Source organism: Bison bison, unplaced genomic scaffold, assembly GCF_000754665.1.
Source record: "Bison bison bison isolate TAMUID 2011002044 unplaced genomic scaffold, Bison_UMD1.0 scf7180017864075, whole genome shotgun sequence".
NCBI classification, from domain to species: domain Eukaryota; kingdom Metazoa; phylum Chordata; class Mammalia; order Artiodactyla; family Bovidae; genus Bison; species Bison bison.
In genome coordinates, this window is record NW_011494647.1 from 109278 (window position 1) to 132921 (window position 23644).

The 23644-nt window shown below is 39.2% G+C and overlaps 1 protein-coding gene across 2 annotated transcripts in view; it reads right to left on the reverse strand.

Annotated features, from left to right (window-relative positions):
* The window catches only part of STXBP4 (syntaxin binding protein 4), a 147352-nt gene that overhangs the window by 98891 nt on the left and 24817 nt on the right, over positions 1–23644 (reverse strand). Inside the window, exons 2-4 of one of the 2 annotated variants that reach the window (XM_010837485.1) lie at positions 20589–20661; positions 20016–20144; positions 13890–14022 (exon numbers count right to left, since the gene is read on the reverse strand). In XM_010837485.1, coding sequence (XP_010835787.1) covers positions 13890–14022; positions 20016–20062 — 180 coding nt within the window. In that variant the 5' untranslated portion in view covers positions 20063–20144; positions 20589–20661. The remainder of the gene's footprint in view (positions 1–13889; positions 14023–20015; positions 20145–20588; positions 20662–23644) is intronic. The other variant, XM_010837486.1, reaches the window with a different exon arrangement.

Genomic DNA, 23644 nt, shown 5'->3' on the forward strand with positions numbered 1-23644 from the left:
ACTGATGCTAAAGCTGAAACTCCAGTACTTTGGCCACCTGATGCGAAGAGTTGACTCATTGGAAAAGATTCTGATGCTGGGAGGGATTGGGGGCAGGAGGAGAAGGGGACGACAGAGGATGAGATGGCTGGATGGCATCACTGACTCGGACATGAATTTGGGTGAACTCCGGGAATTGGTGATGGACAGGGAGGCCTGGCATGCTGCAATTCATGGGGTTGCCAAGAGTCAGACACGACTGAGAGACTGAACTGAACTGAGGTCCCATTTGTTTATTTTTGCTTTTATTTTCATTACTCTGGGAGGTGGATCATAGAGGACCTTGCTGTGATTTATGTTAGAGAGTGCTCGACCTATGTTTTCTTCTAGGAGTTTTATAGTTTCTGGTGCTACATTTAGATCTTTAATCCATTTTGAGTTTATTTTTGTATATGCTTTTAGAAAGTGTTCTAGTTTCATTCTTTTACAGGTGGATGACCAGTTTTCCCTAGATAGCATATTAAAAAGCAAGACATTACTTTGCCAACAAAGGTCCATCTAGTCAAGGCCATGGTTTTTCAAGTAGTCATGTATGGATGCGAGAGACGGACTGTGAAGAAAGCTGAGTGCTGAAGAATTGATGCTTTTGAACTGTGGTGTGGAGAAGACTCTTGAGAGTCTTGGACTGCAAGGAGATCCAACCAGTCCATTCTAAAGGAGATCAGTCCCAGGTGTTCTTTGGAAGGAATCATGCTAAAGCTGAAACTCCAGTACTTTGGCCACCTCATGCGAAGAGTTGACTCACTGGAAAAGACTCTGATGCTGGGAGGGATTGGGAGCAGGAGGGGAAGGGGACGACAGGGGATGGCTGGCTGGATGGCATCACTGACTTGATGGACGTGAGTTTGAATGAACTCCGGGAATTGGTGATGGACAGGGAGGCCTGGTGTGCTGAGGTTCATGGGGTCACAAAGAGTCGGACATGACTGAGGAACTGAACTGAACTGAACTGAATTGACCAGTTTTCCCAGCACCACTTGTTAAAGAGATTGTCTTTTCTCTGTTGTATATTTTTGCTTTCTTTGTTCAAGATAAGGTGTCCATAGGTGCGTGGATTTATCTCTGGGCTTTCTATTTTGTTCCATTGATCTATATTTCTGTCTTTGTGCCAGTACCATACTGTCTTCATGACTGTAGCTTTGTAGTATAGTCTGAAGTCAGGCAGGTTGATTCCTCCAGTTCCATTCTTCTTTCTCAAGATTGCTTTGGCTATTCGAGGTTTTATGTATTTCCATACAAATTGTGAAATTATTTGTTCTAGTTCTGTGAAAAATACCATTGGTAGCTTGATGGGGATTGCATTCAATCTGTAGATTGGTTTGGGAAGTATATTCATTTTCATTATATTGATTCTTCCAATCCATGAACATGGTATATTTCTCCATCTATTTGTGTCAACTTTGATTTCTTTCATCAGTGTTTTACAGTTTTCTATACATAGGTCTTTTGTTTCTTTAGGTAAATTTATTCCTAAGTATGTTATTATTTTCATCTTAATGGTGAATGGGATTGTTTCCTTAATTTTTCTGTTTTCTCATTGTTAGTGCATAGGAATGCAAGGGATTTCTGTGTATTAATTTGACACAATTAAAGCAAAGCACAGTATTAGTAAAGAATGACTTAAAGAAAAGAGCAAAAAGAAAATTTTAGACGGTCCCAACAGTAAAAAGTTTTCATTAAAGTCTGGTTTGGTAATATACACATTTTCCTGATAGCTCAGTTCATAAAAAATCCACCTGTAATGCGGGAGACCCCAGTTCAATTTCTGGGTCAGGAAGATCCCCTGGAGAAGGGAAAGGCTACGCATTTCAGTAATCTTGGGCTTCCCTTGTGGCTCAGTTCGTAAAGAATCTCCCTGCAATGCGGGAGAGCTGGGTTCAATTCCTGGGTTGGGAAGATTCTTTAGAGAAGGGAGAGTCTACCCACTCCAATAGTCTGGCCTGGAGAATTCCATTGACTGTATATTCCAAGGGGTCACAAGAGTCAGACACAACTGAGTGACTTTCACTTTGCTAATATACATGAACGAAATGGAAATGTTCATGTATTCCTAGAATAAACTTTCATGTTAAGGTTTCCTGAAGATATGAAGACACAGCCTGGTATACTAGGAAAAGAAACCTGTTTTAAAAGGTCAGTTGTATGAGACAAACACAGGTCTGTCTGTGATAAAGTATGCTAAATAATTCTAGGATATTTCAGAATATAAGACTCATTCAGTTTACTTTCTGAGCATTCCTGTATCTTTCCACCCATCAAACATTAAGAGTTACTTCACAGTTAGAATTTTTAAAAATTCAGCCAATGATCTTAACTATATTGATTCTACCCACATTTCTGTTCATGGTCAAACATCATCTTTTCTGGATCTGCTGTCCCTCCTGTGACTGATATAGGACCAGTTGGTTATACAAGGAGTTCTATTGACATCCTACTAATAACAACCAATCCTAACTGGCTGCCTGGCATTGTCTTTTCCAGGACCTATCTCTGCCAATGACTATATGCGTGTGTGCTCAGTCATGTCCGACTCCTGAAACCCCATGGACTGTAGCCCACCAGGCTCCTCTGTTCAAGAATACTGGAGTGGGTTGCCATTTCCTCCTCCAGGGGATCTTCCTGACCTAAGGACTGAACCTGCGTCTCCTGCATCTCCTGCTTTGACAGGTAGTTTCTTTACCAATAAGCTACCTGGGAAGTCCCCCTGCCTAAAACTAGCCTAACTGTTTAAGACAAAGCATAAATGTTACAAGATTTACTGTATACATTAGGTAAGTTTTCTTCATTTTCATTTGTCTTTTAATTCAAACCAGAAAATAAGAAATGAATTCTCTTCATTTTCAGTTCCTAAGATGCTTCTCAGTCATTAGTACAAATACAGAAAGCATTATTTCTACAACTAGGGAAAAGTTTATAAAGTTAAAAAGCATTTTTACCCTTGAGGGTATTTAAGTAAATTCCACAAATTCAAGGAAATAGCTTTGAAAAAGTCTCATCGTCTAAGCTATATCCTTGGATAACTAATCTTTGATTTGAACTGCATTATACATAACAATGGTGATTCATTGTTACTTTACTGTTGAGTTGGAGAAGGAAACAGCAACCCACTCCAGTACTCTTGCCTGGAAAATCCCATGGATGGAGGAGCGTTGTAGGCTACAATCCATGGGGTCGCAAAGAGTCGGACACGACTGAGCGACTTCACTTCACTACTGTTGAGTAACAATATTTTTTTAAAATGTATTTATTATTATCTCTTACACTGAACACTGAATATACAGGAAGGCAAATAAATATAAACATGTTCTTTCTAATACTGTGTAATAAAAGATATGGTAATCTCAGTGAATGACCCTATGACCATTCTGAAATATAAATATAAAACCATGACATCAATTTGATTTAAAATATATAGTATTTGAAAACTAAATTGGATTTTATAAGCATGTGATTAAATACAACTAGCAAAGTTTGAGAACACACAATTGCTATATTCACAAGTGACTTTTTTTCCCCCTCCTTCCATTTGATCAGTGTATGGGAACTAAAACACAATAGTAATGCTGGAAGAGGCTAAGCAGCATGGAGAAAGTATCTACCATATGGATCCTACATGTTCAGTAAAATGAAGGAGCTGATTTTGTAATATTTTATAAAACCAAGTCTGATGACAGACTTTAGTAGCATATGCATTTAAGTCAACTATATTCAGACTATACTTAGAAACTTACATACAAGAACATGTGATTTAATATGCTAAATATTAGTCTGAGGATGTCATTTCCTCGAGGTTAAAGTGAAATGGTAACAAACAAAGAAACAAAACAACCGTTTTGCCACAAGCAAAAAGATAAGGCTAGTAAAAGTTACCAAAGAATAAACAAAATTCTGGAGAGCACTTAATGCTGAAAAGGAGGGTGGAAAATGTAATGGAGTGGGAAGAAAACACATAGGAAGACTTAATAGTAATATTTTCTACTTAAGTCAAACAGTGAAGTCTAAATGGATTCATAGGTGTTCATTTCACTATTATGCTTTATAAGTTAGATATCTGCTCCAATATCTTTTTGTATGTGTAAAATATTACATTACTAAAAAGAAGAGAAAAGTTCCATCCCATTAAAATAAAGCAAACGCTCATGACATTTAGGGCTTCCCTGGTGGCTCAGTTGGTAAAGAATCCGCCTGCAATGATGGAAACCCCAGTTCAATTCCTGGGTCGGGAAGATCCCCTGAAGGGAACAGCTACCCACTCCAGTATTCTGGCCTGGAGAATTCCAAGGACTGCACAGTCCTTGGGATTGCAAAGAGTTGGACACGACTGAGTGACTTTCACTTCATGACATTTAAGCTCAACAATGTTTCTAACCAGATGAATTTTATTTTGGTTCTATATTCCAAAATTTGCATTGGAAGTAGGGTAAAATAGTGATTTTTAAAAATCTAGCTTAAAAATAAATAAATGTCTGTTAAGTCCAACTCTATTCCATTTGGAATCTGCAAAAAATTCTTCCTTAGAATCAGCTTAAAAAGGTAGATTATAACTGAAATTTAGTGACTACACTACTATTAATTTATATCCCAAAGCCTGGCAATAATTTAGGGAAAGAAAGGGAACAATGAAGGAAGCTCTGCTTCACGGAAGCAAAGCATTTAAAGGACTCTGACAAGGGGAAAAGAGTTCTTTTAGAATTGGGGTGGTGGACAGTATATATATGCTTATTTTGTTTTAGTCTATACTCTTAGTATTAACAGTTCCTGGCTTTCATTAAACTTCCTTGAAAAGGGAAAATTCCATGATGATGACTATAAGCCAGATGGTAACTCCACTCTGTCTGTTATTTGGGCAGGAGCCTTCAGAGGCAGTGGACTGGTGAGGAGAAAAGAGAACAAGGCGTGGAAACCAGATAGATCTGAATTCGAATTTGAGCTCCACAGATTGCTAGCTAAGATGTTCATAAACAATGAGAGAAGGTGAAGGAAGGGGATGCAGGGGGTGCACAATCTCATCCACAAGGAACAAAGAACTAAATTCTAAATCGCCAGAGACGGTTCCTCTCTCTGTATATTTTATAGAAACCACAGCTGGCTGTCAGCATTATGGAGGCCTTCAGAAGACAGAAGTCAGCAAAAGGATTGAGGTGACCTACCTTCTCCCACAATCTCTTCTCTGGCCACACGGTATTGGCCATACAGAGAAAAAAGCTCTCAAAAAGGCAATTTAACATACCTTATATTAATATTAAGGTACACCAATGTACTGAAGTAGTATTTTCCAGGAAGACAAGAGTCAGAGAAGAGAGGAAGAAAGTCTCTGACTGTGGCTTCTGGTGTTTATTAATTTTTTTCTTTCTAAAAAGTACTTGCAGCAGTTTTTTTTTTTTTTTTTTTTTGCTTCCAAGAATAAGATCTTAGCTGATCATGTGAATTTCTGAACCGGTTTAAAAGTCAGAACCTGCAAACTAAAACAAAGCTATTTCTGTAAAAGTCTGGCATTCAAAGCCCATGAATTCTGCCCCAGCTTAATTAATGTGTCTGAGAAGATCGTGACTTCAGGGATTTGCCAAGGCCTCTTCCACACTGTCTAGATTCTGCTTCAGCACTTACTGAGCAACTACACAACACGACAGGCAAGGCGCCAAGCACTTTCGCACACCCAGCTTCTGTCTGAATTCTTTCACGTTGACATTTATAAAGATGTTGAAATAATAATGTATTCTTGAATACTTCTGTTAAAAACTGCCAATATTGTCCATTTCATATTATAACGACCATTACACAGTTTTCCAAACAATGTATTACCACAGCATCAGAAACTATCCACACAGCCTGACTCTAACTCAGTATTCCTCACTACAAAGATTGCTCCTGCGAGCTTTTAGATTCTTTTCCCATAATTTCATGAAGTGTCAATGGAGGTGTCCTCTCACAATACTAGTTATTAATGTGAATGCAGGCAATTTATTTAATCTCCATGAGACTCATTTTCTTAGCTGCAAGGTGGGGAATAAGTACCTATTGCACAAGGTTGCCGTGATAATTAAATAACGTATATAAAATCCTAATCCATTGTAGGTGTTACGGAGAAGTGAATCAGAATCCCGTTATCTGTTGAAGGCAATTTTCAGTGATAGCAAATTTAATCCTCCCAGTCCTCAAATTAAGAACCCTTGATGACTGCCCACTGACAGGAAAAGCTGAAACTCCTGAATTTCCCAAACCTAGAACAACAAACTAGATGCAACCTACTTTCTCTAGCCTCATATCCACTTTCCCTCCTCAGCATATAAATTCTTCATCCTATTCTCAGAAAATGTTCTTCAAATCTGCCACGGTCTTTCAAACTTTAATGTGCTTATACATATTAATTCTTGTCTAGAATGCCACCACTCACCTTGACACTTCTGTCTGATGAACTCTCATTTAAACTTCACTGCCAAATTCAAACATTAACTCTGCTATAGGTTTTCTCCAACTTCACTTCACTGTGAACTTACTTCACTGTCCCCTTCTCTTTGCTCCAAAAACTTTCACTTATCTATATTACTGTACTTACTCCATTCTGTCCTTATTTGTTTGCATATCTTTTTCTTCCCCATGAGACTATATTACTTTAGCAACTCCCAAATTAGCAGCACACATTCTTTCAACTGACCAGAACTATGCCCTTTTCATGGTTATTTCCCTGAGCATGGTGCCAAGTATACAACAGGTCCACAATAAATGAGAAAGGCCCAGGAAACACTGAAGAAATTAAGGTGGCTCTAACAAATAACAGTGGCAAAGGAGAAAAGTACGTGACACTGTAATGTGAATCCTCTTGGCTGCTACTGCTTTAGCTCCCACCAAAGGACTGGTTTCTCTGTTCCTTGTCATCTAGAGACCTTTGTCCTACCTATCCAAAAAGCCTTCGTCCCAGCTCCAGAGACACACTCAGCAAATCCTGAAAATAGATTTCTTTTCAAAGTTAGATATGACCAGCTATAATCTTTTGTGAGCAATGACTACTAGTATCCATTTATATGATCTTTGTCTTAATCTGTAAGATTGGACCAAAAAAAAAATCCTGAATATATCACATCTAAGATCTATAATACTGATGCCATTATTTTATGTAACACTAAAAAATGTGCTGCCAGTTACACCATGACATTTACTGTAAGACCCATTTCAATTTCAGAGATGCTAGAGAGAAAATATATACATACAAACATATGTACACACACAAACCCCTATGTATGTGTATGGAACTTCCCAGGTGGTGCTAGTGGTAAAGAATGCACCTGCCAATACAGGAGACATAAAAGATGCGAGGTTGATCCCTGGATTGGCAAGATCCCCTGGAGCAGGGCATGGCAACCCATTTCAGTATTCATGCCTGTGTCTTCATGGACAGACGAGCCTGGCAGGCTGCAGTCCATGGGGTCACAAAGAGTCTGACATGACTGAAGCAACTTAGAAAGCACACATGTGCATGTACATACACATGTAATTACTTATCTATCTATCTGTTTATAAATATTGGTGTGTATCCATATGCATACAGTCATTTCTCGGTGTTGGATACCAAAATCCATGGATGCTGAAGACGCTTACATGAAATGCCATAATAGTTGCATGAAATCTATGCACACCCTCCCTGTATACTTTAAATCATCTCTAGATTACTTATCATACCTAATACAATGCAAATGCTATGTAAATAATTGCCTTATGGCAATTCAAGTTTGCTTTTTGGAATTTTCTGGAATTTGTTTTTTTGAATATTTTCAATTTGAGGTTGGTTGAGCCCATAGCTTTGGAACCTAAGGATACTGTACGTGTGTGTGTGTACCCTAGAATCAGGTAAGTAAAATAAATCTGGTTTGAAGAAAAATGTCTGATTCCTACCTGCCCTCCTTACAGTATTAGCAGAGAAAGAAGAAAAAAAAGTATTGTTCAGAATTAGACATAAAGAGCTAGGAAGAAAAGGCACTTTGGTGTGGAACCAGATGGTGGCAGTCGAATGGTAAACAGGCAAATCAGTAATTCTCAGCAACATGACTAAAGAATTACTCATTCACTGGTTATTAATTTAGTAATTAATATGTGTCAGGCACCATGCTAGGGACTAAAGATATTATTGTTAATAAAACCAGATAAGATCTGTGGACTTAGGAAACATTCTCAGATTTGTAGTTCAGGCAGAGTTGGTAAACACAATCACAGATATTGATGTACGACCACAAGCTGGCACTGGTGATTATGAAGGGAAAAAAAAGCAGACAGGTGACAAGAAGGAAAGACGCGCAGGCAGGAAAAACCTGGCTCTAGACTTGGGCGGTGGGATGGGGGCGGGGAACACGGAATATCTCTCTTTGGAAGTGGTCTTTGGGTTCATGTTTAAAAGTAATGGGGGCGGTGGGTGATAGAGGGAGCAGCATACAAGATGAGAAAGAACTTGGCCCCTTCCAAGGACCGAAAGAATGCTACTCTGAAAGCACAGGAATGGAGAGTCAGAGAAGTGAGGGGCAAAAGTCACTCTATACAGAGCCTTACAGCCAATTAAGTATTAGTAGGGCTTGCCAGTATTCTTGCCTGGAGAATCCCAGGGACAGGGGAGCCTGGTGGGCTGCCGTCTATGGGGTTGCACAGAGTCGGACACGACTGAAGTGACTTAGCGGCAGCAGCAGCAGCAGGGCTTGCCTGGAAAATCCCATGGACGGAGGAGCCTGGTAGGCTGCAGTCCATGGGGTCGCTAAGAGTCGGACACGACTGAGCGACTTCACTTTCACTTTTCACTTTCCTGCATTGGAGAAGGAAATGGCAACCTGCCGAGATCCAGCCCTGGCTGATGCAGGGTATTCGAAGGGGAGACGGCGTTGGCGATTTATTTAAATATTAATTAGAGATATAAAAAGTAATAGCATGAGGATAGCTCAGTAGGAAAATTCAGTGGAGAAAAGAGGCTGAGTAGCTTGGTTTACGTGGAAAATCAATATAACCTGGGACACCAGGTTAGCTCTGACCACGGAGGCGGCAGGCGCCCTCTCGAATAGCGGAAGGTGCCCCACCTTAGACACCTTCTCAAGTGGGTCTTAGAAGCCCAGGCAAATAAATGGTGGCAGAGGACCTCCATGCTCCAGATGGAAACTTCAGCCAGAAATTGAGAAAAAGAATGACATGGGGAGACCAAGCTTTGGTGAGCAAGGCCCATAGCTTTATTTTCAACAGGGGCTTTTATACCCTAAGTTGCACTTAGAGGATAATAGGGGATGTGAAATCATACAAAGTCAGCAGTCTTTGATCCTTATCAAAACCAGGGTTTCTTTCCTGCAAATTTATCCTATACAAATGGTTTAGGTGATTTACATCATCTTCTGGCCAGAAGGCCTATTAACATTTTATGACTCTTGACAAAGGTTTGTCAACCGTAAGACTTATTTTCTCTAACAGTAATTATTTTAAGCTTTGGCGCCATCCTCCAAAGGTGTTAGATAAAGTTGCATTCCTATAGGGCAGAGGTGTAGTGGGTTTACAACAAAGGAAAGAATTTATTACCTTAAGGGTCTAAAGTTGCTAACACCAAGGCCACTACTTATTTTTTCTACATACCAACTATATTAATTAATACACATTCAAGGATAAATACAGGGGATGTGGAAACTTGGCAGCAAGCATTGGCTCATCAATGAAATCTTTCACTAGTTTTATTCTGACAGTGTCTAACTCTCTGAGAGGCTTTAAGCTATTTGAATATCTTAAGCTTCCTGTGCCTCTCGAGGCTGAGAGACTGTAAACAATCACATGCATAGCTGTAGGAGTCCGGGTAAACTTGTCAGGTGAGTTAGAGAGCTATCTGAGGGATTTGGATTTAAACACTCCTAATGCCTAGGAACTTATTAACTGGAGCTGTAAGTTAACTCTTTATCAGAGAGAGCGAGATGGTGGTGGGGGACAGACCCCAGTAAAGTCAGAGGTGAGAGCACAAAGCAATAAAGTAGGCAGACTCTGGTTTTTTGGGGGTAGATGCTCGAGAATATCCAGGGGGACTCCTGAGGCTCGATCCCGCCTTTGCATGTGTCGAGCCTCCTTCCTCATGACCTTTGCCATGAGTGGAGTGCCTCTCGCCGGCTCCCGGCAGCAACCCACTACAGTGTTCTTGCCTGGAGAATCCCAGGGACGGTGGACGCCTGATGGGCTGCCGTCTATGGGGTCGCACAGACTCGCACACGACTGAAGTGACTTAGCAGCAGCAGCAGCACCAGGATAGGTGGAGAGGGAAATAAGAATGGTGTATAAGAGCAGACAAAGCTCTTTGTGAGGTTTGATATAAACTGATGATAACACTGCAGATGGTGATTGCAGCCATGAAATGAAAAGACGCTTACTCCTTGGAAGGAAAGTTATAACCAACCTAGATAGCATATTCAAAAGCAGAGACATTACTTTGCCAACAAAGGTCCGTCTAGTCAAGGCTATGTTTTTTCCTGTGGTCATGTATGGATGTGAGAGTTGGTCTGTGAAGAAAGCTGAGCGCCAAAGAATTGATGCTTTTGAACTGTGGTGTTGGAGAAGACTCTTGAGAGTACCTTGGACTGCGAGGAGATCCAACCAGTACATTCTAAAGGAGGTCAGTCCTGGTGTTCTTCGGAAGGACTGATGCTAAAGCTGAAACTCCCGTAGTTTGGCCACCTCATGCGAAGAGTTGACTCACTGGAAAAGACTCTGATGCTGGGAGGGATTGAGGGCAGGAGGAGAAGGGGACGACAGAGGATGAGATGGCTGGATGGCATCACCGACTCGATGGACATGAGTCTGAGTGAACTCCGGGAGTTGGTGATGGACAGGGAGGCCCGGCGTGCTGCAATTCATGGGGTTGCAAAGAGTTGGACGCGATTGAGCGACTGAATTGAACTGATGATAACTTAAACAAAGGTGATGGTGGTAAAGATCAAGAAGACTGATGGATTCAAGAACTGTTTAGAAACAGTCAACAGTAAGTACTAATGAATTAGATATGGGTGTTAAGGGAGAGGAAGTAGTTAGGATGAGATCTGGTTTTTTGACTTTTTGCAACTGGAAGGTGTCATTCACAGAAACTGGCAGCAATGGCAGAAGGTCTATTTGGGGAGAAATCGGTAGATGAAGGTATGACGTGACTATCATAAATCCTGCCTCAGACAAGTTGCATGTGAGATGCCTTGAAGAGATCCAAGTGGAAATGTGGATCAGGCAATCGGATATGTGTGTATGAAGGTCAAAGGAATGTCCCACCCCCCAAAATTTCTAAGACTGAACACTGAGGACTCCAAACTGATACGGAATTGCCTGGTGGGGAGAAAAGAGCCTTGGAGTTCCCATGTTTAATCCTTCCCTTAACTCAGTACCTAGTATAGTTGTTCCCAACCTATAGACTACCTCCAGCTCTTAGAGCTGAGAGAATTAAGAATCTTCTTTCCTACTTGAAGCAGCAAAAACATTTCAAGATGTTTCAAGTTCGAACTCTGAGTATGGTTTTTCAAAGAAACATGACCATTTCGGTTACTGAACCAGTATTCTATCTCATATCTTCCAAAAGGAAAAATATTTTTAAGTGTGTATGAGGGGGAATAAGCTTGAGATTGGCTATATTATTAGCTCTGAAACAATATAATATTAAAATAACAGCAAGTGAAAGCACTCATATGCATTTAAAAAATATTAATGGTTGCTCAGTGTACCAACTTATAAGGATAACCTATGAGCCTGTTTCCTATTCTGTGAATATACATGCAGGAATTTTGTGCAGATTAGAAGTTTTAACAAGCCTAACACAGTATTTGTTGTTCCTGTTGTTTTGTCGCTCAGTCATATCTGACTCTTTGCGACACCACAGACTGTAGCCCACCAGGCTCCTTTGTCCATGGGATTTTTTTGGGCAAGAACACAGTATTTAGAACAAAGTAAATTCTATTATTCATTTAAAATATTTTCATATAAAATTGAATTTATTTGTCTTTTCAGAGCAAAAGATGTATGTACTTCTCCATCTTGAGGAAGTACATAAAAGCAACTGAAAGCATTAAAAACTCACTTACTCTTCTGTCTACTCCCTTCTCTATATTGGCAGTTTTCTTCTCTTGAACACAACCAAATACTGTAAAAATACATTAATAACCCAATGCTGCTCTCTAGTGGTAAATACAGAATATACTTTATTACATGGTTTTGCTTTCTAATACCCTTTCAAACAACAGAATTCTCAGAAAATCAGCAAGAGAAAATGTATGTTACAGGTATAATTTCTTATTCAGTGATTGCTGACAGGAGATGAGTCACTCAGCACCTAGTCACTACTATTACTTTATGTACAAATATTTTTCATGGGGGGAAAAAAAAGCACAAATTGATGTTTGTTTTAAAAGTAAATTCTTATCACTTGGTAGGTACCATAATCTATTGCATTACTTCAAGTATAGTCTAAGATATAGCTTAGCCATACCGAATACACACATCCTTTAGCTTTAAAACTAAAGTAATATATCTCAATTCTTAAAAGAAAAATTTTGTCTTTTGTTTGTTTGAATTTGTTTAAATTTAGCATTTAAGTATGTTCTTATTAGTTAATAAATTAAATTCAGTAGCTCAAAATTATATCATTATAATATCCTATTGTATGTTTGTATGCTCAGTTGCTCAGTCCTGTCTGATTGACGCTTTGTGACCCCATGGACTGTAGCCTGCCAGGCTCCTCTGTCCATGGGATTCTTCAGGCAAGAATACTAGAGTGGGTTGCAATTGCCTACTCCAGAGACAATATCCTATACTTATTGTGTAACACTTACAGCTTGGTAAGTGTATTAGGAAGACACCGTATTATCTCCACAAGCCTGAGAAAATTTAAATCTATTGCTTTCAAAGTTTTGGTTAAATTGATTTTTTTTTTTCCTAACTTGGAAAAAATCCACTTGAATAAACAAACTGTTTGCTAAACAGTGTTCGAGATAGGACTCGGGGTAAGGGTAGGACTATTTATTCAACAAAAACAACTAGAATAAGAACAATATAAACAAACTTTGTAAGAGGATCCTTTCTCATGTTAAATAGCTTGATATTAATAGAATATTTTATTAAATTCTTTATATACTACATCTCTCCAAAAAGGATTGAAGGAAATTTTCAACAAAAGAAATATAGAATCACGTTAGCAAAACAGAAATAACATGAAATTCAAGAGAAATGAGCATGAAAATATAGTAACCAATTTGTTACCTAAATGCTTCAAATATGAATCTGAGCTTCCTAGCAGCAAGAGCAAAGAATTCATGATTTACATATTTCTTACAGTGATGAGAAGAGTAAGGCTTTCTCATTCCTAAAAAAGATAATTTCTAGCCTTAATTCTAAATCTAATTTCTCATTTGGACAAGTAAGTGACCACAAACTTATCAAGAATTACTGCAAATTCACAAATCAATAGATTTTATTTGCTTAGTTTTGTTTTGCATTTAAGAGAGGCCAAATGAACACAGTTTAACTGATCTAACTTAACCCAAACTCAGAGCAGTGAATAGAGAACATGTCTTCAGATATGATTTCTCTCAGACAGACTTAGGATAAAAGTTGAACAGCATATAATTAAAATATATAACCTTTAGTTAGAGCTTGAAATCTGCTTTTTCATATTTAATTCATTTTTATTTCTTATGCATTTGTTAGGTTAAAGCTCCTTGAGTGTAAAGGTCTACTTACACTCTCTCTGTGTCTTTCACTGAGAAATGGTCATAGTGGATATTCAGTTAACATAAAAAATTTACTGATGATGAAACAAACCTCATCACTAGTGGTTTTGTCTTTTAGGTGAAGGGTTATTTTATCTTCATTTTTACCTTATAACAGTCTCCTCCAGGAATGATTTCCTGAATATATACCAATGGACCTTCATTCCGGTTAATTCCTCCTAGGATCTTCAGACCAAGGCCTGTTTTCTTGGTAACTGTAATCATCTGAAAGGCAGGATCCCTAAGATAAAGTAAATTAGCATGCATAAATTAGCCCAGAGATGGTGGTCCACCAGGGAGACCCTGCCCAGAGATGGGTACCTATTTTTTCTTTAAAATATTTGTTAAATTCTTAGACCTAGATAATCCAAAATACTCAGTACATACTAGCAATGACATTATTAAAAGTATGATCATACAAAGGCAATCAAATGGATTTTCTTAGCACTAATTCTAATTTTTCTGTAAAACAACCAAACAATAAGAGAAATTACAGCAATAATGCTTATTTATTTGGAGTAGAAGAATACTTTAAAAATATTATTTAAACAAACTTTAAGATTTATTAAAGGTAACTGCAGAGACTTGCTTTTAACTGACTTTCTACTACACTTTAGGATTCCAAAACGAAACACTTTAATGAATCGGGTAAGTGAATTTTAAAAGACACGCTTGTGGCCATTTAAAGCAAAATAAATATAACCTTCATTTGAATCTCAAAAAAAACCCCAAAAAACTCAATTTATCCTTTAAGAGTATTTTCCTGGTACAAAGCACATGCTCCAGCTGTGATTTCTGCTGGACATAAAAGCGATGCTATTAGGAAGGAAGGAACTGTTAAAAAGAATTCTGCAAAATGTACACCCTCCCCCCACCCCAAGTTGTGTTTCTGAATAGTGGTCAGAACAGACTTTTACTGGTCCAAAAGAACTTGAGTAAAGTATGAAATGAAGCTCAGGGCTTACTTATGGTGTAGTGGGTATTACGCTAAGCAATATTCACACATTATGCTATTCAATTCATTTAATATTTACAAAATCCCTAATATTATTACCCTCATTTTTCTAAAAAACTCAAATCTGGGCAGGTTGACTTGGTGGTCTAAAGTTACAAAGCTGGAGAACAGCAATGTGAGCCTGGTCTATCTTGCTCCAGAGCCAAAGTATGGTCTAAGTAAGGTCTAAGATTTAAGAGCACTTCAACCTCTATGCTTCACGGGTATATTAAAGCTATTGTTGAATACAGGACTTCTAGCTGTCTTCAAATGTGCCATCACAGAAACCACTGTTAAAAAGAGTTAGTTCATATTTTACATAAGGTTACAGCTTTAAAATTTTTTTTATATTTAACTTCTGCCATAGAAATTCTAGCTGTATCTTTATAAGGACTTGTATTCAAAAGTTAAATCATAAAAAAAGGATAATGAAAGAAATTAAAACTTTAAAAAACAAAACTCCATATTTTTGAGTATTTTGATCTTTATATAGCACTTAGAGCATATCCATTATGGTTGTATTACACTGAATTCAACTCTAGGATAAGAAGGCCTATGTGGTTACTAGGGTAATAGTCAGCTAGGAAAAAAGGCAGAAAATGTTCTGTTGTCAGATTTTAAAATCTTTCTTGATGGGAGATTAGGCTGCAAGGAAATAAACAGATGAAGCCTAGAAGCGGGGGAGATGAAGAAGAAAGGGAACAAAGGTCTCATTCAGTTCAGTTCAGTTCAGTTCAGTCGCTCAGTCATGTCTGACTCGTTGCGACCCCATGAATTGCAGCATGCCAGGTCTCCCTGTCCATCGACAACTCCCGGAGTTCACCCAGACTCACGTCCATCAAGTCAGTGATGCCATCCAGCCATCTCATCCTCTGTCGTCCCCTTCTCCTCCTGCCCCCAATCCCTCCCAGCATCAGAGTCTTTTCCAATGAGTCAACTCTTCGCATGAGGTGGCCAAAGTACTGGAGTTTCAGCTTTAGCATCATTCCTTCCAAAGAAATCCCAGGGCTGATCTCCTTCAGAATGGACTGGTTGGATCTCCTTGCAGTCCAAGAGACTCTCAAGAGTCTTCTCCAACACTACAGTTCAAAAGCATCAATTCTCTGGCGCTCAGCCTTCTTCACAGTCCAACTCTCACATCCATACATGACCACAGGAAAAACCATAGCCTTGACTAGACGGACCTTTGTTGGCAAAGTAATGTCTCTGCTTTTGAATATGCTATCTAGGTTGGTCATAACTTTCCTTCCAAGGAGTAAGCGTCTACCTGTTAAACTGTCTAAATGTGAATTCCTCTCAATGGGAGTACACACGATCTCCAGCACACATTACTATTTCAGTTAAGTATTCCTCCTTTTCTAACCCCAGCACAGAGTATCTATGATTAACACAGCAGTGTATTTACTTGCTAAGACCTTACTTTAAAATTCCCTCATTGTGGGACTTCCTTGGTGGTCCAGTGGTCAAGACTCTGTGTTCCCATTAAGGGGGCGTGGGTTTGAGCCCTGGTCAGGGAACTAAATCCCACATGATGCAACCAAAACTCAACACAGCCAAACAAATAACTAAATAATTTTTTTTTTAAAAAGTCTCTCCTTGTTAAGAATTTACATTACTTAATTTTTTTTGCAATTAGAAATAGTTCTGCTGCTCAAATTTAATCACAGTAAGAGAATCTACAAGCTAAATCCAGGCAGAAATACTGCTTTTTACCTAATCAGATCAATGTAAATTTAGAACTTTGACAATATATGACAAGGCTTTAGGAAAGAGGTGCTCTTGCATACTGTTGGTGGTAATAAAAAATGGTACAACCTCTGAAATGGGGATTTAGTAATTTCTAGTTTTGCTGGACTGGAAGAAACACAAGCTGGAATCAAGATTGCCGAGAGAAATATCAATAACCTCAGATATGCAAATGACACCACACTTATGGTAGAAAGTGAAGAGGAACTAAAAAGCCTCTTGATGAAAGTGAAAGTAGAGAGTGAAAAAGTTGGCTTAAAGCTCAACTTTCAGAAAACGAAGATCATGGCATCCGGTCCCATCACTTCATGGGAAATAGATGGGAAAACAGTGGAAACAGCGTCAGACTTTATTTTTCTGGGCTCCAAAATCACTGCAGATGGTGACTGCAGCCATGAAATTAAAAGACACTTACTCCTTGGAAGGAAGGTTATGACCAACCTAGATAGCATATTAAAAAGCAGAGACATTACTTTGCCAACAAAGGTCCATCTAGTCAAGGCTATGGTTTTTCCTGTGGTCATGTATGGATGTGACAGTTGGACTGTGAAGAGGGCTGAGCACCAGAGAATTGATGCTTTTGAACTGTGGTGTTGGAGAAGACTCTTGAGAGTCCCTTGGACTGCAAAGAGATCCAACCAGTCCATTCTGAAGGAGATCAGCCCTGGGATTTCTTTGGCAGGAATGATGCTAAAGCTGAAACTCCAGTACTTTGGCCACCTCATGCGAAGAGTTGACTCATTGGAAAAGACTCTGATGCTGGGAGGGATTGGGGGCAGGAGGAGAAGGGGACGACAGAGGATGAGATGGCTGGATGGCATCACTGACTTGATGAACGTGAGTCTGGGATGAGATGGCTGGATGGCATCACTGACTTGATGGACGTGAGTCTGGGATGAGATGGCTGGGTGGCATCACTGACTTGATGGATGTGAGTCTGGGTGAACTTCGGGAGCTGGCGATGGACAGGGAGGCCTGGTGTGCTGCGATTCATGGGGTCCCAAAGAGTCGGACATGACTGAGCGACTGGACCGAACTGAATTTACCCTCTGGGCCTTCCTGGTGGCTCAGTAGTAAAGAATCCACCTGCTAGTGCAGGAGACATGGGTTTGATCCCTGGGTCAGGAAGATCCCCTGGAGAAGGAAATGCCAACTCACTCCAGAATTCTTGTCTGGGAAATCCCATAGACAGAAAACCCAGCGTCCATGAGGCGGCAAAGGAGTCGGACACAACTTAGCAACTAAACAACAACAACAATTTACCCTCTAATACAACAATCTCATTTTTAGGAACCTTTCCAAAGATAATTTGGTGACAAATATAAAATGACTTGTATACTAGGTTAGTTATTTGGCATAATTTGTAATCACCAAAAATTGCAAATTCAAATGTCCATCAATAAGGTACTGGATAAATAAACTATGATATTGATATATTAAGAACAGAATACTAACAGTTACAACAAGGTACAAGGAAGAACTTTATAAACTGATATGAAGTGACCATCAGGACATAACTTTAGTTTACAAAAGGTCTGGTCAAAACATCATATACACAGGACTTCCCTGGTGACTCAGGGCTTCCCTGATGGCTCAGTTGGTAAAGAATCCACCTGCAATGCAGGAGACTCTGGTTTGATTCCCAGGTTGGGAAGACCCCCTGAAGAAGGGCAAGGCTACCCACTCCAGTATTCTTAGGCTTCTCTTGTGGCTCAGCTGGTAAAGAATCCACCTGCATTGCAGGAGACCTGGGTTCAGTCCCTGGGATGGAAAGACTCCCTGAAGAAGGGCAAGGCTACCCACTCCAGTATTCTGGCCTGGAGAATTCCATGGACTGTATAGTCCATGGGGTAGCAAAGAGTCAGACAGGACAGAGGGACTTTCACTTTCACAGTGACTCAGTGGCAAAGAATCCATCTGCCAGTGCAGGAGATACAGGTTCAATCCCTGGTCCAGGAGGATCCTACAAGCCACAGAGCAACTAAGCTCGTGCACCACAACCATCCACCCTGTGCTCAAGAGAAGCCCGCCACAGTGAGAGGCCCGCGCATCACAACTAGAGAGCAGCCCCAGCTCTCTGCAGCCAGAGAAAAGGCCAAGCAGCAACGAGGACCCAGCACAGCCACAAATACATAAATAAAATCATTTCTAAAAAAACAACAAAAAATGCCACTATATATAATATGCTACCTTTTTGTTAAGAATGCACTGGCAAGTGGAGCCTGGGATATTGGGTGTTTGGGGACATCTTGCCTCAGTAATATACTTCTTTCTCATTAGCTTTATTTTGCCTTAAGAAGTTGAATAAAACTCTGTGCTGTCACAGAGCAAAGCTGTTCAGTACCAGTGCATGGAGCACTGTGGACAGAATTCTTCATCCACCACACAGCTGGGCCTGGCTTGTCCCTAGGAGACTGAAGCTTCCCAGTGCTCCCAGGAGGAGGCATTAGAAAAAGATACTCTGACCTGACATCATTCTCTAGCAAAGACCTTAAAACTTGAGTCAACACTGGTGTATACTCACAAGAGTAGAAGAATGTCTAATGTCCAGTAGAACTTTATACAGAATAAACAATCATTTTGAGAAAAAATATAATTATATACACACGTATATATGACATGCATATATATTTATATGGATATATATTTGCTCATTCAAAAAGAAACAGTGAAAAGGAATTAAGAAAAAAGATGGCTATTTATAGGAGAAGGAGGGCACAGAAAGAAGGGTAAGACTGAAAGGAGGCCTTCTCTGAATACACTTTGTTATATGTGTGTCACATGTTTGCAGAATGGCCAATTCTTCCCATCTCTGTCTGGATGCCCCCAAGAATGTGGCTTTACTGTTCCTTCCATTAAAAAGTAAAGTCTGTAACTCTAGACCTTGAATTTGGACTTGTTACCTATATTGCTTCAGCCAATGGTGCATAAGCAAATGTGAGGAAAACAGACATTTGAAAACCACTCGTGCCTGCTGCTGGGAACCACTCTGCACCACCTGAGAAAGCCTGAGCTCGCTGCCTGGAGGAGGGGAGACCAGGCTGAAAGAGACCTCAGCCATCCAACCTTCTAAACAAGGCCCCAGAACACATCAGTGAGGCCATCCTACAGGATCCGGTGCAGACCGGCACTGTCCACAGAATCATGACAAAGAATAAATGCTTGCTTGTTTTAAGCTATTAGAGCTTGTTACTCAGCAAACGTTAATTTTACATTATGTTATAGTTATACTGGAATTATAAAATATTTTGGATATTTAAAAAATCAGATCAAATGTTTAAAAATCCAGCTCTATAAATAATTCTAAAAGAGAATGCAGGATTTACCCTATACCTTGATTTACAATGAAAGGTAATTACTGATCAGCCTTTTATTACCACTATCTTACACCACAAGTAGTTAGCTGTATGAAACTTTCTCCCAACATTCATTAATATTCTACATATTTTAAACTATGCTACTTCAAAACATATTAAATTTAATTTAGAAATTACTTTTCAAGTAGACTGGATGATACTACAGAAGATGTATTTTTATTCATGGTTTCACCACAACTGTAGCCTTGGATTTAACAGCTGCGTAAATGAAGATCTTGATGAAGAGTCTATAAATTCTTCTTTTTCCTAAGATTGGAGAAGTAGAAAATAAATTGTCATATCTTAGAACAGTCAAATTTGATTTCAGCTTTGCATAAAAACATATATACTTGGCATGTAAACAATATGTGCCTGTGTATAGATGATAGATGTATTTTATATATTTTAGGCTATGACATTTTAGTCATTGCTGATAATATCTGAGAACATAGAGACAGTTCTATAGATAGATAGCTAGATGGAGTTATAGGACTATATCTATATCATTATATAAAAATCTGTATTTTCTAGAACACAGTTTTTAAGTATTAGGTAACTATTGTAGCTTCCACCATTACTAAGCTTAAAAACCACATAATAATAAAAGACTGAGCAGAACGTCTCTTATGAGCACAAAGCTAGGAATTTTATAGTCAGATTGTCTGCAAAATAATTATACAATACACTCTGAAAAAATTCATATTGTCTCACCTAACTATCTTGAGGGACTTCCTGCAGACATTACTCTGACTCATATTACTCCAAGAGCTTCTTAAATGCTTTCCTATAAAAAGAAAAAAAATACTATTCTTAATGTCTTATATAACTCCACTTGAAAATTACAGAGAATAGTACAGTTTCATTTAATTGAAAAAACTGTATTTGAACAGAGATTTACCACTTCTGCATAGGAAACACACATGAAGTACAAAAACTTGAAGTGGAAAAAGACGTCAGGATCATTTAGCACAACCCTCTTATTAAAGAAATGAGTAGTTACTTTCAGTGGAGAAGGAAATGGCAACCCACTCCAGTATTCTTGCCTAGAGAATCCCATGGACAGAGGAGCCTGATGGGCTGCTGTCCATAGGGTCACACAGAGTCGGACACGACTGACGTGACTTAGCAGCAGCAGCTAGATTCAGAGACTTCGTTCTTTCCCTATGCAAATGAGAAATAGTCAGTTGTTGTTTTCCCAGATAGAACTCAGACTTCAGAGCCCACAGATTGGAACTTGACATCAGACAAGCCTGGGTTCCAATCTGAGCTTCTAGGCTCCTTCAAGTGTCAGTTTCTTCATAGGTACAGTAGGTAGTAGTGATGGTTTTAATACACATGTCAAAATGTACCAAACTGTCTCAGTAGAAATATGTGCTATCTGTTATAAATCAAAAATACCTTAGTAAAGTTAAATTTTTTAAAAAATCTGATTTTCAGTTAAGAACATCAGCGTGACTTTGGCATGTGTCTTCTTTCCCTCTAAGCGCCCACTAATACAAGAGTAAAGGATTACAAACAGTATAAACTCATAATGTTAAAGAAAAAAATGAAAGAAAAGCCATGAGATGAAAAATTTCAATAAATTTCTGGAAGACAAAAAATAGACAGTAGGATGATAATTGGTAAAAAGAGGACTGAAGAAGCAGAAAGCTAGGGAAAGGCTTTGTAACACTTTTAAGTTTGAGCACACATAAAGAAAATGGTAATATCTGTAGGGTGTACTGGGGTAAACAGAGGTGGCATTTATACCTCCAAGAAGCCCAGGAATGCTACACCTCTAAGAAGCCCAAAGGCAACCACTAACTCAGCACACCATATCTGACTCATGGCAAAATTCTGACCTCAAAAACAGCTAGAGCTGTAGATCAACCTAACTTACAGAATCCCACAGAGGCTGAGGACTCAGGACCATAGTTCTAAGCAGAGAGAAACTGAGGCAGAGAATTAAAATCTCTTCTCCAACTATTTATGTGAAAGAAACCCTAGATTCTTTCATCAATAAATTAAACAGACTCTGAAAAAAGCACCAACTACCTTCTGGGATCCTAACACAGAGTTGTATCACTGGCCTGGGTGTTAAAAACCTGCTTCAACTTTCACAGCCCCTGTGGTAGCAAGCAACAGAAACTGGGAGCATGCGCAACAGCAGCAGGAAAGGGAAGCCCCCAAACAACACTGCTGTCTGCAGCAAGAGTCCAATGGCCAGGAAGCAGGAAGTTTACTCAGTATCCCACGGAGGAAGGGGGGGCGGGGGACGGGAACTTGAGGGAAGAGCTTAAAATCCTAGGCCTTGACAGAGTAATGACCCACAGTCAAGAGCTGTTACATCAGTCCACAAGATTAAGGCAGCTGTATTAGACAGTTCAATTCTAAAAGTAAGTTTCTTTAAATACATTGGAGACTGCTTTATTAATACATGTTTGGAGAAGATTCCCAACCCTTCAGTGATGAAGTTTTGGTATTACAATAATATTAGCAACTACCATTTGGTATCATGCGTCACACACTGTGCTAAGTATTTCAAATGTACTTGTCTTATTTAATACCATGGAAAATACATTAGATTTAAGTTAAAAAAAAAAAAAAGCTGAGTTCAAATGGCAATACTGCTATATGGTAGCCATACAGTCTTAGAAAGTTACCTAACTTCCTGGCATCGCTTCATATTAAGGTAAGGACTCAAAGGGTTGCCAGGAGGATTAAGGGAGATGTAAAAAACTGAGCCCTCTTCAGTGTTACCAAAGCAAGTAAGATCTGGTAGTGATTTGTCTTAACAGGGCACTGGGTCCCTGGATCATGGAATATCATCAGTTCAGTTCAGTTCAGTTGCTCAGTCGTGTCCAACTCTTTGTGACCCCATGAATCGCAGCACGCCAGGCCTCCCTGTCCATCACCAATTCCCGGAATTCACTCAGACTCACGTCCACCGAGTCAGTGATGCCATCCAGCCATCTCCTCCTCTGTCGTCCCCTTCTCCTCCTGCCCCCAATCCCTCCCAGCATCAGCATAATGGATGTGTCATTGTTAAATTCTATAATAGATTCCACATAGCGTCACTTAAACTTTTTACCACTTTAAAGTATTAAAACAGAATTTCAGTTTTTAAATTATTTCATTCACCTAACATACCTGACATTGTCTTAAGTGTTGGAGGTAAAAAAAAAGCAAAGAGTCTATCCCTAGAGATAATCAAATGAACAGACATCAGGAGGGTGCTGAGTGCTCTGACAGTGGTATACACTGGGTGCTGGGGACATGGAGGAGTCATCACGCAACATCAATACAGCCAGGCATGCTACTAGAGCATTTTACCCTCTGAGGAGCACCAGAAGACGGGTAATATGCACCCATTTTACATTAAAAAAAAAAAATCAGTTAATGGAGAAACTATGTGACTTGTCTATGCCCACAATGCTAAATAGCTGTAAAGCAGAATTTGAATCCAGTTCTACCTGGCTTCAAACGCAAGTTTTTTTCACTATAGCATGCTGGAAAACTAATTAATGTGGAAAAATGTCATCCTCCAACAAAGCAGGAAAAGAGTGTTAGTTAATGTAGTAATATGCTGTTTCTCTTTTACAAAAGTGATGTTAGGTTGATACAAAAGTAATTGCGATTTTGGACTGTGAATTTCAAATCATTATAACTAGGCTCAAACACATATTTTATTAATCAAAACAGGAACCATTACAATCAACCCATTTTTGCCAATGAGAAACAAGTTTGTTTATTTCTGTAGTTTAAAAATTCATGCTGTGGGATTCAAT